The following is a 17303-nucleotide window of genomic DNA, read 5'->3' as shown; positions in this document are numbered from 1 at the left end:
CCAACGCGTTGAATAAAAATTACTGCCAATTAACTCACACAGAGCTGCGACATTAGTCATGCGTAAGCTCTGTAAAGCGGACCTCCTTTTGTGGTGGTGATGGGGGTCAGTGCACTCCCAGCTCTATTTATCATTCCACAGCTTTGAGGAAAACCACGCTGTCGTTCCGCATCCAGGATTAGAGTGACAGCAACGCCTGTCGCGCCCACATTCAAGCTTCCGAGACGTCATGCTGTTCAATACCAGGCTGCTTTGAAATTCTATGCACCAGGAGCTCTGCTGTCCTAGGTCGCTTCGTGCAGCGCTCAATTGAGTAGAGCTCGCACTGAGACTATCCTCGTCCACAGTGAGGCTCGCACTGATGAGGTGGAATAAATATGCGGACGAGTGTGCCACTCGGGAGGACTACGCGCATGCGCACTCACTGGGCAGGCATGTCCCGCGGCGCGTGAGCACGAGAGTCCGGTTGGAGCATACGCAGCGGTGCGTAGACGCCTCGCACGCGATGCCCACCGTTGCCGCCTGGAAGCTCAACCGCCGGCAGTCGGCGTCCGTCTCACACGTCGCCTCGGCGCTCCCTGCGTTTGAGAGAAAGAGAGAAAACACGCATGATTAGTTGCAATGTAAGACCGGCAAGGCATAAACAGGCTTGTAAGAACAATTCGAATGCAAAGGAAGATAAAGGTTTGTTACTTCGGAACACATGCTGAAGGCAACACAAATCGCCACAAGAATATCCCCTATAGATAATGCATTCAGGGTACTTCTTTCACTACTGTCAGTAGAATCGCGTGTACGTTACCAGACACCCGCGACAACATCGCCGCTGGTTCCTCTTTCCAGGAGAAAGAGGAACTCGGGTCAGCAACCCGCAGTGGTGGCGTAGTCGTTTGAGCATCCGCCTCACATTCGGGAAGTGCGGGGTTCGATCCCTAGTACCGCCGGGTACCCACCAGTGGTGCAATGGCTACAAGCATTCTCCTGCCTGGTGTTGGGCTTATTCAGGGTGAAATGCTTGGGCAACGGGTCTTTCAGCCCACCTTGAGTAAAAGGAAAACCTTGCGACATGGCGCTCTTTGGCAACAAATGCCCTTGCGCCCTAGAAATTCATCATCATCGTCATCATCAACAAGGCTCAGCCAACGTGTGTAACATAGTGAAGGTGCACTAGAAAAGCTACACGTAATTTTGGTAATTTTGGTAACACATGAAGCGAGATTTGATCATGATGACGACTGTGTTAAAGGTAATACTTATGAGTATGCCTTAGGAACTTTCGAGGCAGAGTACTGACAAAATTAACAGAACCAGACAGGTGCGAGAGATCGATTTGGTGCAGATGTCGTCTGTATGTGTAATTCTAATTCCGCAATTTCTCAGCTCTTGTCCCGAGTCTTCCATTTCCAGCAAACAGAGTGCGTCACCCGACCATGTGTCTGCAACAAGCGGAAGACAATGTAAGCAAAATTTCCCAAGCTGCAAGATAATTCGACTGCTACGTCGAATTACTTGCTGGGAAAAGGAATGAAGGAACTACAAAACTTCTTAAAAGGACAGTCAGGACAAATTACAGTTAGGCTGCATCGATAGACTGCCGCCTTCTATCACACAGACCTCTAAAACAAAACATTTTTACGTTAGAAAAGACCCAGAACCAAAGCACAGGTGCCGCCATCACCGGCCGATTTCCCAACTAAACTGCTTGCGTCCACACCGAATTTTTTGCGCATCCCGGAGGCTACGCTAAACCGCCATTCACCTGAGAACAGCGGCAACTAGTCCTTGGTGTGGACGCCACGAGTTTGAATCGATTGGCGGGAAAATTTTTAAATTCAATTTTCTTAGCCATAACTATTTATTTTATTTAAAGAACGCCTACGCCGCCTCGGGAGCATTAGCTCAGAGAAGACAGATTTAGAACTATGTGGTAATTTTCCACAATAAGCAAGAAAGTAGAAAAACAGAGTTAGCATCAGGGTAAGACAAAACAGTAAGTTTGCATTACAAGGACAACAAAAAGTTCGAAAACGAAAACAATATTACACTCACAAATATAGTCGGGAATAAAAGTCATAATTATCACACACTAAAGTACATTGTTCTTGAAACAAGTTCCACTCTTTTACTTTTTTCGGAAAAAAAAAATATTTTGCAGAACTGTGTCTTGCAGTAGTCTTCGCTCAGTTTCTTGGAGTGGGCGTGACAAGTCGAGACGTCAGGTGGCTCCGGCAGTTAGTCGCGCTTATCAATGCCTATTTGGTTAGCGAAGATATGGTGGAAGACTTTTAGCCTGAAATTTTTTTACGTTTAATTTCTCCCAGCCCAGCAAGGCCTTTATCTCGGCGACACTTTGAAAAGGGTTATATAATTATCAGAAACGAAACATGCGACGTGATTTTCGAGGTTTTGTATTGATTGTATCAAATAATTTTGATATGGGTCCCAAATAATGAATGCGTAATCCAGGATTGATTTAACGTACAAGAAATAAAGTATTTCTTGAACATATTTGGGCGCTGATTGGAAATCTCTGCGCATAAAAAGCAACATTTTAATTTCCTTAGATATTGTCTGCTGGTTGTGTGCGTTCCATTTAAGTTTCTGCGGGCCAAGGTACTTGCATTTTGACACGTTTTTTTATTGCTATGTTTTCAAACTTTGCATTGTGTTTGAGATTCGATCTATTTGTTTGGAAAAACGGACGTGATTAGGTATTTCAGCGCAGACACCAATTTGCTGTTTTGTGAAGGTCGCTGGGCAGGATTGCTACGTCTCATGGTGAATTTAGTTTCCTGTATACAACGCAGTCATGTGCAAATAGTTTTATAGGTGCTCCCATGTCGTCTGCAATGTCATTAATAAAAATCAAAAAGAAGTGTCCCCAGAAGGTTGCCCTGCTGCTCTTGAAAATACGGTAATGTACGAGGGGCTACAACCTCTTTGTTTACGATCGTTTAAGTAATTACGTTTCCGGTTTTGGATTAACTATGTATGTTCATAAATATTAGCTTAATACTTAGTAAGCGATGAGATACTTTCTCAAACGCTTCCTTGAAATCGAGGAATACTGCATCCACATGTTTATTTTTGTCAAGAAAGTTACCTATAAAATATTGGGATTCACCTAGTTGTGTGTTGCATGAGTGAGAGTTCCGAAAACCATGCTGTGCAGCAGTAAAAAGTCGGTGAATATATGTCATAAATATATTTGACTGTATATTATATGCTCAGAAATATAGCAGGATACTCAGTTAGAGGTATAGACCTGTAATTTTCCGCCAGTTTCTAATCCCCTGATTTAAAGATCAGATTAACAACCGCGACCTTCCACTCCGGTGGGACCAGCCCAGTCTCGAAAGAGGCTATAAATATATTACAGAGACATTGTGCTACTATACTGTGACATTTCTTCGGAACAAAGGATGGTAACTTATCAGGGCCCATAGATTCGAGATGTACAATTCTCGCAAAATACAGTGAATACAGTGTGCATCGATGTTTATTTCGGGCATGTAATGCTCAGAGACACAGTTAGGAGGAAGTGCAGTGGTTGTAGCAGTCATTAGTTCCTGAGAAAACACTGCTTTAACATACAAATTAAGCATTTCAACCTCTCCGAAGTCTGTCTTTAGAGTAGCTCCCTTCGATTTCAGTGCGGAAATGGAAGGGTCGCCAGGAATGTTTGATTTTATTTACTTCCATGAGGCTTTAGAGATTTTTTTTCCCTCAGACCTGTGTGTAATCAGTCAAAAAATAAATGCTTTGCTTTCTTGATTGATAATATTAGCATCCGGTTTGCGTGCTTCAAACGTTGGCGATTGTGTGAACTGTTAGTATTACATTTTTTTGTACGCGCTTCTTCCGTATCAATCCACGTACTTCAGAATTAAACCACGACGAGTTTTTGCCGCCGGACAAACGTTAGCATACCAAGAAAGAGCCAGAGAAGCAACTTTTTTTATTGACAACAATCACTGGATTGAGTTGTCCTTAGTTTCCATTTAAGCACAGAAATGTATCACGTATATTCCCACTGGTTTGATTCCCGCTGAGTTCAACGTAATTGTTGGCTCATACCCCATCTCATATATGAGGCTAGTGGGCTAACAACTGCACCAAGAAGTCCCGGCGGGTGTTAAACACCTAAAGCTGGCTGCGCAGCGATTGCAACAATTAGAGAGCACGTGCTATATGTTGCGAACAAGGAAAGCCATCATTTTTGCGGTGAAGAATAGGCGAGAATAAGTTCCTGCCTACGGGCAACTTTTACAACATCGCTCAGTTACATTACCTTGGGGAATTCCCTTCCCTGAACGCATTAGACTTTGTCCGGCGTATTTTTCATGTAATGATAACGTAAAAAAGAGAAAATTCGCAAGGTTCTAGCAGTGAGAGTCCTTAGGCTCAGTTTCTTGAACATAAAGGCTTCATCAGAGACGCCCAAGGATGCTGATCAGCGCAGACTATTACCCAAAAAGAAATGTGCCTGAACATTTTAAGCAGAACGAATCAACAACTTTTATTCAGAAGTATTCAGAAGTTTATTAGTAGTTTAGCTACGCTACATCACGGGTCTTCGTTGCGCTAACGACAGTACAGAAGAAGCCAAAAAAAAGTGGTTTGAATGGCCGATAAAACGAAATCATTTGAGCTGCTTTAAGTGTTTAGCAGTGAAAGGTGCCCTATAATTTAATTCGCTTCATTAAATCAAGTAAGCTAATTGACAGACCGTATCGTTTGTGTTTCAAAGGCAGTCGATTCGAGCTTCTCGGAATAAGCTTTCGCGAGCACTTAAAGCTTTTTGCACTTCCAATCGGTGCTGATATCTTCTACATGAGAGTACCACTGCCAACAAAAATTTTGCACACAATATTTATTGGATTTATTTATATTTTTCACTGCACTACAACATCCCATGACGGAGGAGGGAGAACTGGTGTAGTTGGCGCTGGCTGATTATAAAAATATCAGGAATGAAAAAAACACGCTGACCAGAGGAAGAAAGTCACAGATACTTTAGTCAAGATTTGTTCAGAGTAAGCACTCTACCGGTGTTTTTCTTCGTGTAGCCGCAGGTCCTTTTCTACTGTTTCTTTTGAGTATTGTTTGCAAACTTAAAAGCATACTCTTTTTTTTTTCTTCGAGAAAAGCTAGCACGTGGAAGAAACAGCTGTTTGCATACTAGCGTGAGTGATGATTATTTCATAGTACACGCGTAGCGACGAGTACAAAAAGGTTTTTCAAGAATTGACAGAAATCATCATCCCTCAAAGAACTGGCGCATTTTGTTACGGACATTAAAGCTTGTCACCGATATAGAAGATAGCATGCCCATTGCCATGTGTGACACAAATTTAAGGTGTAACCTATTTGAATATTCTTCCGCTGGACAGTTTCTTCACTTCTTCCGGTTCAAAAGCTTTCTCTGTGCTGCTTCGCAGAAAGCACTGCATCTTTAATATTGAATACGGCGAAATACGGTTGCAGCGCATGGATGCCCAGGTAAAAAAAAAAAAGAAAACAAGAGACACAGAGCGCATGCACCTGGGAACGCAGAAGAGTATTCTCATGAATAATATATCCACCAGAATGCAGGCTGCGCAGGCTGTGTTCGGCTTTTATCGTTGATCGTATATCCTTAGCTCCGTTAGAATCTACTGATGCCGAAGAAAGATCAATAACGAACGCATCGTAGACAGGTTACCGACAGACATATGAGCTGCTTTCCATTTAGAAGCAAAGTTTAGTCTTAAGGAAAAGAGAAAATATAAGAAAAAAGATCTAGCGCACAGAAGGCTTAGATTATTAAATCCTTCTAAGCAGTGCAGAATAATTTCGGCCCTACAACTCAGGCGATCCAATAAACTCGAGCATAGCGAGCTTTCTTTTTTTAGTCGCTGCTGAAGCTCCTATCTATTCATTTTGCTCTGTCAATCTGCGCAGGTCCTTGTTTGTTTTTTTTCTGACTCTCGTTCGTTAAATGTCATTGAATATTCGCGAACCACTTTCTAGCTGTCCTCGTTTTTCCTTTTTGTAGCGGCTCGGTGAATCGCCCGTCGTCCCTTTAACGTCCCCATCAACCACGACACAAGCAGGCGCGTTCGTGACGTAAAGCAGAAAACAAAAAAGAAAAGAAAATGCGCACCGCTCCCGCCTCACCGCGAAAACATTTCCCGGTGAGTGACTGCTTCCTCGTTGGGTCGGCTTTTCTTCCCTTCCTGATCTGGGCCACGTGTTTGCCTCCCCTGCCGTCGCCTTCTACTCTTCGCGCTCCGCAAGGGGCCATACTTCTTTCCACCCTCCCCCCCCCCTCCTCCCCTCTTCCCCCCCATGGCTCGCGTGAAACACGGCCACGGAGATACGCTTCAGAGAGTTCTCATTCTCTCCGCCGTGTCGAACGAGGACCATCATCGATTGGAGCCCTTTTCCAGCTAACGCCTCAATCGTTCTCAACACAGCCTCTGAGATCCGAGCGAAAATATGTATAGAAAAGGGAAAACAGGGAAAAGGTGCAGAGAAAGAGCGAATCTGTACCCAGAACACGGGCGCAGGAAACGCCTGCTCGATGCGTGCACTACGAAGGCGGATGAAAAGGAAGACGGGGAAACGCACCCGGGTGAGGAAAGAAGGAAAATTAGAGGAGTTGCAAAGCAAACAAGCAAAACAATAACTTGAAATATAGAGAGCTGGGGCACAAAAGGCGCAGGCGCAAATACGTGGCCCCCTGAAAAGGCACAGCTTCATAAACTCTCTCTTTTGTTTTTCCTTCTTTCCTCCTCTCTCTTTCTTTCGGTGCTCACGCGTTTTCGTTCGAGGACATATGGTGGCCTGTGCGTTATAAAACGCCAGTCGTCCTTGGGTGCCGCAGCATCCTCGCTTCATCTTGTGCTCCATCTTCCCCTTCTGTGCTTCACCTTTGCTCTTCGCTCGCTCTCTTTTTTCTACCTCATTTTCTTTCCCCGCTCTCTCATTCGTTAGCGCTTGGCCGTTGTACGACCGATGCGCCAGGAGCGAACGCTAGAGCGAGCACACCGCGCGCAACGCCGCTGCCTTGGGCTATACACAGTGTCGAGTTCCGGACACCCCACCGCGACCTTCCGGAAGGAGCAGCAGCTGCGCGAGCGTCTAATTGCGCAAGCACGCTCTCTCTCTCTCCCCACACAGATACGCGGAGCACAAACACCCGCCCATCTGTCAAAACCATCGCCTCTTCCCTTTTGCCGGCCCGCAGGTGTCCCCATTAGGGAGTCACGTTGAAGCGTCCGAATTAAGTGCGGTCTTGACCCGCTTGCAGGAGCGCTGGCGGCTTGGTTCGCTGCACCGAACCCGTGGCACCCCGCTCGTCGTTTGCGTTGGGTAATTAGGGGTGTTTTTGTGCGCGTCTTGTTTGGTTGCTTACCTAACTGTGTTAGTGGCACGGGCCCGCAGTCTTGCATAAGCATGGGCTGGCGAACTTTCTCGCCATTCTCCAGCCCGTGCTTACGTTGGCTGTTCGTCCGCCGCCATGCTTGTTATTAGCTCGGAACGCGCCAGGTGCGAAGCGGTCGACAGCCGCTCATAGGCGGCAGGTGGGAAAGACAGGTTAATCGAAAGCTGAGGCACGAGTCGGTGACATTTTCAGCTTAGCTTTAATGTTTTGTGTGCGAATTTTTTCATTCGTCTTTGTAAGAAACAAAAATCAGTAAATGGCCGCTCTATAATGGCAGATCTCTGTGGTACAGGGTGTGCCCAGCAGTCGCCACAGCGATGTCAAGCATTAAAATCAGAACCATTTTCTAAGCACAATGGAAAAAAAAATGTTTAACATGATTCACTGCGGTTAACACTTTTCATCACCTGCGAAACGCAGCTGTTGACAAAGGCTCCTTGAACACTTTTTGTGACAACTATTAAGAATCTGTATTTTATTAGTTTACACGCGTAATGAAAGCGTTCGCATAATTAACCCACCAGCTACTTTGGGTGTCAAAAAGTACATTTCTTTTCTTCCTCGCATTATAAACACACCCCATTCATTTGTGTGCAGTATGCAGGTGATGCCGATGATGGTAATCAATGCTAGCAGGCTCCCTTTTTCAACCACCGGAATAACTACGTAATACTATAAATGGTCCAGTTATCGAATGTCAGCACTGTTATATCTCACCATACGTGACGAACAGCCAGTGATGATCGATCACCCATACTGACGGTTCTCGCAACTTGTTGCAGTTGGGCTTCGCACTAAATGCTCCCAGTTGTGCTAGAGTGGTCTCTAGTTGGCGTCTCTTCAGCCTGAAATGAGGGTGGCTAGCCGAGTTAAACGTATGGTTTTGAGATAAAAGTTTACTATGCTCTCCAGCACGGAACCATGATCTGGAGAGTGCATATTGTTCTAGTTAAAAGGATAGTCGTACCGGATCTTATCAAGTCAAATTAAATGAATTCATTTGCCACCTAAACATTTCCAGATGAAAGGGAGCTGCAAGAAAAAGTTGCTCTTGGACAGCGCGACTGGCCCACAACGTCCAGTTTGGCGCAGCGGCAGCGTCCGTTGCAAGCGCACGTTTAAGATAACTCAGAATACAGCGTTACAATACAATAAAGCCAGTTATAATTGAAATTGTAAAGCGAGAACTATCATATCCCAAGCAATATTGAATACAAAGAAACCTAGACACATGCCCACTCACACTCACAGGAAAACATTCAAATGTCACAAAATAAAATAACAATGCACTTGTACGGCATTCATGGGTCTGCTACGGCACTCCTGGAGTTCACATCTAGCAATGCTCAAAGTATTAGTTATATCACAGCGTGTTCGTGCAGAGCAGGAAGCTCCCTATACGTGCATGAAAATAGGTAAAAGCCATTAAATTCATGCTCATTGAGTAAAGACGGATGAAGTCTTTTTTCCGCCACGGTACTCTTTGTCCTGTTTATAGCGCCTGAAATCATTTCTGAATATTTTACCCCGATTAACGAACGCAATACATGAATTTTCTGACATTTTGGGGGGAAAAACTGCGTTACTTCTGCCTGTGAATACGGTCACTATTTTTGCTTGTGCGAATTATATGCCCGGTGCTCTGTAAAGAAACTGCAGTCAGTACAAACGATTCATTTTGTAGAGTTGAGAAAGAGAGTAATTACTAATTAATACCCACCTGAAAGCAGCCATGCAGACACATAGGAATGCTTTACAGCACTGCCTGAAACTTTGCGATCGAAGAAAAAGTCGGCCATCTTTTTCTATGTTGCCATTTTATTCAACTACGAATTTTCTGAGCCGTATGGTTGTGCTTAAGTGCATGTTAATTAATGAGAGAACACCTTCTTTCCAGAAATTTACTTCACAATGAGGTATTCTCCCAACCCAGTTACATTGGCCTTCTAGTGTCGTAGTTTCTAACATCTCCAATAAATTTTCACGAATGCAATGTGCGTAATTTTCATTTGCTTTCGCATTACAAAAAGATTAAGTTGGTCGGAGAAATCTAACCAGGGTAACCAAAATGCGTCTTCATATTTCAATACGCATATTCTCCATTAAAGCCCTTCTCCTCCTCCTCCCTATGTAAACGCTTTATTCAAGGCAGCGTCAAGACCGATCTTCACGTTTGCGGGCATACCCCATAGCATTAAAGAAAAGAAAAAAACCTGCACAAGTAGGATCCTACTAATCCCTAAAAGTCCATCCTTGGTTACTTTCGCATCTTCCGGCGGAGTCATCCGGCTGAGTTCCCTAGCTTGTTTAACCCCATCGCTGTAATCTCATAATCCCTGCACCAACTCCTTGAGGTCAATCTGTGCTGTCCGTGGCAGGGAAATATACCGCAAAACTATCCGCATGTTTGGTACACCGTTTTATCTTAAGCTCTCCTGCCCTCCACTTTAAACCAGCTCGACCCCGCAAATCGGGCAATGGGCAGTACCCTCGCCGATCACTTTCCAGGTCTTAGCCAAGAGCATCCGCACCCAACGTCAAGAAATAAACAGACACCAAAAAAACTCCGAGAGAAAACAAAAAAAGCGCTGAAGCCTCGCGCAAAGCCCGTAGGGGATGCGATAAGGACGGAGGCCAGCCGTACAGTCATCCCATGCGCAGTCCCACGATCGATGCAGGCTCGTTATTATCCCGGCTGCCGGCCGAATCCTCGACAGCGTGTCCTTCCTCGTACCGACCACTGCGTAGCGGTAGGCCGAGGTCTTCCTTCGCTTGTGTTCGCAGCGTCGTGTGTTGAAATGAAAAGCGGATTATAAGGACCCAGAGCGGGCGTTTTTGGAACCGGTGATGCGGCATTGCCTGGATCCGGAGATAAGCCCCGGTTTAATCTGCCGCGGTGGACGCGGAACAGCTTGATTGGTGCAGAGCGCGCGGCAGATTTTGATTATAAAAGCAGCAAATGATGCTTTGGGAGCAAGTGAAATGCGTCGAAACGTATGCTTGCTTCAGCTTTTTCTTGCCTCCAATGAGAGCGCGACTTTCCTTCTGCGATATAAATCTGCAACTGATGTTATCATTTAAGGGGCACAGAGGACACATTAAGGTTTGGTTTGGGGGGGTTTAACGTCCCAAAGCGACTCGGGCTATGAGGGACGCCGCAGTGAAGGTCTCCGGAAGTTTTGACCACCTGGGGTTCTTTAACGTGCACTGACATCGCACAGTACACGGGCCTCTAGAATTTCGCCTCCATCGAAATTCGACCGCCGCGGCCGGGATCGAACCCGCGTCTTTCGGGCCAGCAGCCGAGCGCCGTAACCACTCAGCCACCGCGGCGGCTTAGAGGACACATTTAAGTTTGCCTGCATTGATATATTGCCACATCCTAACTAAAACGACGCTGTTTTCACAAACCTTTTAAAAGATAAAAAGACCAAAATTTAAAATAAAGTGTCGCCATCACCGGCCGATTTCGCAAGTAGACTGCGGTGCGTCGACACCATTTTTAGCCGCGGATCCCAGAGGCTAGGCTAGACCGCCGTTCACTTCAAACCTGTGATTACGGAGGCCTTTTCGGCGAAGGCGTCATCAGTTCGAATCGAGTGGCGGGAAGATGTTTGAATGCAATTATCGAGGCGATAAATGCGTCTTTTGCCGCAGGACGACTATGAGCCTACCCATATACATAAGCGGCTGGGATTGGATTTTTACTTAGCATAAAAATTAAATGGGGCTGTCTTCAGCGTACGTTTATAACTCTCACTTTTGCTATAAACATTGTTAGTTTGAGTGTATAAGGCGGCGCATATAATTTCATCGCACTGTATTATTCTTTTTTCTTTTTTCTTATCTAATCAGCTAACCACAAAGCAAGAGGAATCTTAAGCAGTAAACAACAATTTCAAGAGATCTTCGTCCTCTCAAATCCAAAATTTAGCAAATGCTTGGCCCTCATCCAGGCACGAGCAAGATGAGAATGAGTGAAACGCCAGTTGACATTTCTTTCAATATGATCATTGATACTCACATGACCAGAGATGAATGGGTTAATGGCGATGGCAGGGGCACTGTTCGGGCTATGTCATGAATGAGGCAACAAATTAGGCTTGATTTTTTTCATCATTTTTCCACTGCACTCTTTGTTGACAAAAACGACACGAAAGAAAAACAGTACACGTATAAAGGATGCGCAGACCATCAAGTCTGTCCAAAACGTCCGTCCAAAACTCTGTCCAAGACGTATCCGGGCTTATTTTTCTCTAGCGAAATGTGTGCGGGCTGCAGGATGGCCTCTCTAGCTAGGGATGTTGGTGTGTGATTCCAGGCATATGATAGAGAGAGAGAGAGAGAGAGAGAGAGAGAGAGAGAGAGAGAGAGAGAGAGAGAGAGAGAGAGAGAGAAGCTCTTTAGTGAAAACAAAACAGAGAATTTAGCCGGCGTTTAAACGCTGGCATGCCACTCTGCAAGGGGAAAAGAATTGGGAGATAAAGGCGGAAGGAGAGTGGTGTGGAAAAAGTAAAATAAAACCAATAAAAGGTGAGAATATAAAATGCAGCCATTAAATGCGTAGTAAGATGCCCCGGCGAGTAATGATGTTACATATGAAATGATGAAGGGCGTAATCTGATAAATGGGCTAACAAAGTTCGCTGCGAAAAGAGTGCATAAGGGCAACATGCAAGGTGAAATTAGAGCTTGTCAATGTGTCCAATATGAAGTAACCCGGCTCAGTTGCCTATAAGCCTTGGCATAGAACGGATAGCGCCAGGAGTGAATGCTGGAGTTGGCAGTTGTTTTGTCGAGGCGTCAGGAATCATGAGTCGACGCTTTATTGAACAGCGGTATATGTGATACAGTTTTGCGTGAAACTTAATAAATCCAGCGCCTAGACTCTTGCCATGATTCGTCAAGCTGACGGGGAGAAAGCCATGTTAAAAACAATTTTTCGACTGGCACGAGAAGTTTAAAGAAGGATCGGAGAACGTCGAAAACAAGCAACGCGCAAGACGTCCATCAAAACGCCGAAGGTGCGAAAATGGGGCAAAACTGAAGAAACTTTCGCATTGAGATCGACGGGTGAGTGTGATGAGAATGATTGCGGACAGCTTGTGAACGCTTAATTTTATGTGAGCGTGTGCTCGAGCGGATGAGGTTTAGGAGCCCATCGTGTCCGACGGGATGTCGCCGATTCCTGGATTATCCCCATGACAAGGTACGGAGTCACACGGCGCTAAGCGTAAGGGAGTTTCTGGCGCAGCACAACGGGCCAACGCTGGCTCACCCTCGATTCCTGCAGTGCTGATTTAGCCCGCCCGACGGGTGAAACAAAGCCTGAAGGGAACATTATGAAACGATGTCAAAAGTTCGAGCGTCTTCGACTCATTGTACGAAGGAAATTGTGTTTGCAGAGTTCTGGGAGCCGTACCATGCCTGCCAGAAGCGCTGGAAGCGGTATGATGACGAAAGACGACCCCGTTTTGAGGTTTCCTATGTCTTTTTTGTATACCCGCAGTAAATATTTCTTACGGCTGTAGTCCGAATACTTTTTGGACGCACCATGTATATAAATATCCTTTTTTATATGAACAAATTTCTCGTCACTGTCATGCGTTATTGTAGAATCAATCAATCAATTTGGTCCACTTCGACACATACCATTTATTCTTAAGTAATCCTGACGGGAAAAGAACCGTTTCCAAATTTTGGAATGCAGCTTCAATAAGTTTTGGTTTATTGTGGTTTTACGTCCCAAAGCGACTCAGGCTATGAGGGACGCCGTAGTGAAGAGCTCCGGAAATTTCGACCACGTGGGGTTCTTTAACGTGCACTGACATCGCACAGTACACGGGCCTCTATAATTTCGCCTCCATCGAAATTCGACCGCCGCGGCCGGGATCGAACCCGCATCTCTCAGCTTCAATAAGTAACTTACCCCGCAAGAAGATGCAGTGCAATTATGGCACACCATGGAGTTGATTTTGACAGAGTTCAATCACTAAATTAAAGCCACCCGAGACAATCACCCGTCCTTGCTTTGCCACCAGCCTTCGTTTGAAGAAGCTCTGCTGATTATGAAAACCGCGCAGGCGCTTGAAACTGAAACGCGATAAAACTGAGTGACGTTACCTCTGATCAACTCACGAAAACAAATCGTTTTCGCCATTCTAAATTTACGTCAAATTCAAAAAGACACCGAGCGAAGTCTAGAAATGCAAGCTTTCACTTGAATGCCTGCTTTTGTCCAAATTAACCACTCAAGTGCAAGAATATTCGATATATTTCCCGCAATTACAGTTTGCGTTTGAGGTTTCTCAATTCCTTTCGAATTTTTATTCAGATACCCTAAAGGCCCTTATGGGCATTACATGGGGGGGGGGGGGGGGGGGGGGGGTAATAGATTAATAACGTAAGCCTGCGAGCAAGATGTACTGAATTGCTCAAAGGAGAGTTAAATATCCCCAAAGAAATCCCGAGCATGCAACCGCCCTAAAGCAGTTTGCGAGAACCTGCCGAGCAATTTTCTTGAATAAAGAAAGCACGCTTTATTTTCGCCACATGCGTTTCTCTTTGGACTCTTCATTTTTTTAACCGCAGATAACTACTACTCATCTGGGACTCGTTAGCAAATTGTAATGCAGACGAACGAACACTGTGCCTACCTTCGAAAAACGATGTGGCATTCTCGACTTCTCGACTTAAATAACTATATATTACAGTCGAGCTTTGCATTTGGCAGGTCATTAATACTCTTAAATAATGATACACGACTGAGTCCTTCCGGAAACATTGCATTTTCTCATGCATGCTTCCGGGCTGGACATAGCTCATCTGAGAAAAACATATAAATGGTTTCTAGTTTTCTAATCGTGATTCATGGAAACCCTGGCAAACATGCCGCGACGCTTTTATGTTTGGTCGCAGAACTTTGTTTTGGGGATTGAACTTGAAGCATTGCCAGTCCCCTGATCAACGCTTATAAATAATTAACAGCCCCTGCACGTGCCGCTTACTTTGGTTGGTTGGTAAAAACTTTATTTAAAAGTCCTGCAGAGCTTTCGCCGACGGGGTCTTAGGTCTCCCACGTGGGGACGTCGAGGTATTGCCTTGCCGTCGCCTCGCGGGCCTGCTGGACGGCCCAGAGTTGGTCACCGAGGCTGGGGCTGTGCAAGGCAGCTGCCCACGGCGGAGGGAGGGTTCCGGAGTTAGCACCGTCAGGGTTTTTGCTACAGACTCAGAGCATGTGGGTTAAAGTTGCTATAGCAGTGTGGCAGACCTTGCATATATTTGTCGGGTCTCTTCCGGGGTAGAGTCTGTGGTATTGTGCCGGGTTGGGGTACGTGAGCGTCTGCAGTTGTCTGAGGGCCACGGCGTGCGCCCTGTCCAGCTTGTCGTTGGGCGGAGGGAAGGTTCGGCGGGCCAGGCAGAGGGCCTTGGTAATTTCGTTGTAGCTGGTCAAACAGTCTTTGGTGCTGTCCCATGGACACGCCTTGGCGTGTGCCGTCTCGTTTCGGTTGCGAAATGTGTTCGATACTTCTCCCATGTGCGCCGGGAACCACTGGATTCTGGTTTGAAAAGCTTCCTCCCACTGGACTTTTCGATTGCTCAGGATTCGGGCCGCTGTCTGTGAGATCCATCCTTTGGCGAAGTTTTTGACCGTTTGTCGCGAGTCGCAGAGAACCGTGATGCACGTCGGATCCGTGAGAGCGAGGGCCACCACCGCTTCCTCCGCTTCTTCTGCGCGCTCGCACGCTACACTTGCCGTTATGCGCGTTTCGCCACTCGAATCGACGACCAAAACCGCGAATCGCGAGCGTTATCCGTATTCCGCGGCGTCAGCGAACCTTGTCCCCGTTTCGTCTCAGTGACTGTGTAGGAGAGCTCTGGCCCTGGCCACTCTTCTTCCCCGGTTGTGTTCTGGGTGGACGTTCCTACTTACTATTCCAACGCGATAACTATAGGCGCCGACTTCCTGAGGTCATCGTAACTACACAAAAGAACCGAGTGTATGGGCATAGGAGCCGCTTATAAGCTCTGCAAAAGTCTACAAACATCTCCTTAAATTAGGATTCGGTTGTTCCTATATTAAAGGGTTTTCACAGAAAACCATAATACTATTAGCAAAGGTTGCCGGCAAAGTCATAATTTTATTGATGGTTTACGAGAGGTTTGGCTCTCAAAAAAAAAAGTTGTGGCATTATGACTGACAAAAGCATTTAGTATTAAGCTATTTGTTTGGTCATTTGCTATACAATGTACTTGGCATCCAGAACTGGAAAGAGGGGTACTGTGAAGTGATCTGTTTTTTTTTTCGCAACGTTTCCGTGAAAATGATGCTACAAATCTTTGCATTTGTGCGAGAAATGTTATTAGGCCATTGCCTATTCGACCTCTTTCTTCATCCTTAAAATACAGTACGCAGCTTGCTCATATAAAGATGTTTTACACCGATAGCTGTTAGGCGCCCGTCCCTGGCTTGCGCGTCGCCGTCGGCGTAACAGGTCGGTGCGCTACCATGGTTGCCATGGTAACCTGTGGGTGCGTTACCATGGCAACCATGAAAACCGGGTATGGACGTCACCCCGGATGCCACCACGTAGGATGTGTTAAGGCTTTAATAATGCTGGGCCTCTATTCGTGTCTCGTCGTCTGATGTCACCTTATGTCACGGCCAACCAGGGTCGCAACCTGCGGGTGGCACTGTTTGGAACAGCCGCCTGCCAAAACTAAATGCTTACACAGCTATCGCTGAATCCCGCGTTACATAGTCGTAACCGTCCTGTGACTTTTTCTATGTTTTTGTAATTTGAACTGCGCATGTGGTAAAATTGTCTCAAGCTAGTTTTAGTTCGAAAACATTAGAACATAAAACCATCTTTCGGGACCGAAGAACAAGTACTGTCACATTTTTAAGGTTCTGCGTCACCAGTCACAACCTTGGTTTCGTCCTCTATCACATCGCGCTGCTACAGCACGCCATGCCACATTGTTTTGCAGAGAGGTAAATAACATTTGGTATGCCAAATTCTCTCTACTTAACAAACCCTCGCTTCATTCGAAACCGGCGCCGATATTCATGTATCTACGAAATTAACTTTATTTCAGGTGTCCACCGAGATGTGAGTCTGATACTGCGCCAGTTCTATTCCTCAAAATCCAATTTTCCAATTTTCTAACCATTACTGTCTCAGCGGCTGGAAAGGTAAAACGAGGTGGACTGCCAGACTTCCATCAAAATCACGCGCCTTGTACATGCGTTCTCATTTTTTATTTACTCACGACACGAAGCAACTAGAGCTTTAAAACACCGTGCTTTAAAGGATGTCTTTCTCGGCTCACTGAACTGCTTGACTGCTACTGCTGTCTTTTTCATTATTTCACACACTTGCCTTAAGGGCATAACTTGGATTCACTGCATACTAAATAAAAAATTATGTAAGCTGTTTTCGTGCAGGAACAGGAGAAGGCTCCTGCTCATATTTTTCTCGGTCAGCCATTTGGAGAAATCCTCCTCCCTTGTCGCCGCTAGTGGCACTCCCTGTAAAATTTGTGTCCTCGAAGCCCTTGTCCTTGCACAGGTCCACAGTAGATGGCGAACAACTACCTCTGCAGCCGGTGTGGAACACCTCGGGCAAGTGATGGGTCCTTCCCTTACCTACGGGCTAAGAGCCGCCCCAGCCCTGATCGTTCTGCAGGATGCCTCCTTCAATCTCGATGCCGGCCCCGAAAAACGCGGGCTCGATCCCGGCCGTGGCGGTCGAATTTCGATGGAGGCGAAATTCTAGAGATCCGTGTGCTGTGTGATGTCAGTGCACGTAAAAAAACCCCAGGTGGTCGAAATTTCCGGAGCCCTTCACTACGGCATCCCTCATAGCCTGAGT

At 45.9% G+C, this 17303-nt stretch overlaps 2 protein-coding genes across 3 annotated transcripts in view; one reads left to right on the top strand and one right to left on the bottom strand.

The window, feature by feature from the left end:
* The window catches only part of LOC144136593 (pro-neuropeptide Y-like), a 205587-nt gene that overhangs the window by 40240 nt on the left and 148044 nt on the right, over positions 1–17303 (top strand). The window lies entirely within an intron of this gene.
* LOC144136592 (uncharacterized) overlaps positions 1–17303 on the bottom strand; it is a 161805-nt gene that overhangs the window by 55652 nt on the left and 88850 nt on the right. The window contains exon 2 of the mRNA XM_077669062.1: positions 426–578. Coding sequence (XP_077525188.1) covers positions 426–578 — 153 coding nt within the window. The remainder of the gene's footprint in view (positions 1–425; positions 579–17303) is intronic.

The sequence above is a fragment of the Amblyomma americanum genome, chromosome 6 (assembly GCF_052857255.1).
Source record: "Amblyomma americanum isolate KBUSLIRL-KWMA chromosome 6, ASM5285725v1, whole genome shotgun sequence".
NCBI lineage: Eukaryota > Metazoa > Arthropoda > Arachnida > Ixodida > Ixodidae > Amblyomma > Amblyomma americanum.
The sequence above is the reverse complement of the archived record's forward strand: the minus strand, read 5'-3'. Positions and strand labels throughout refer to the sequence as shown.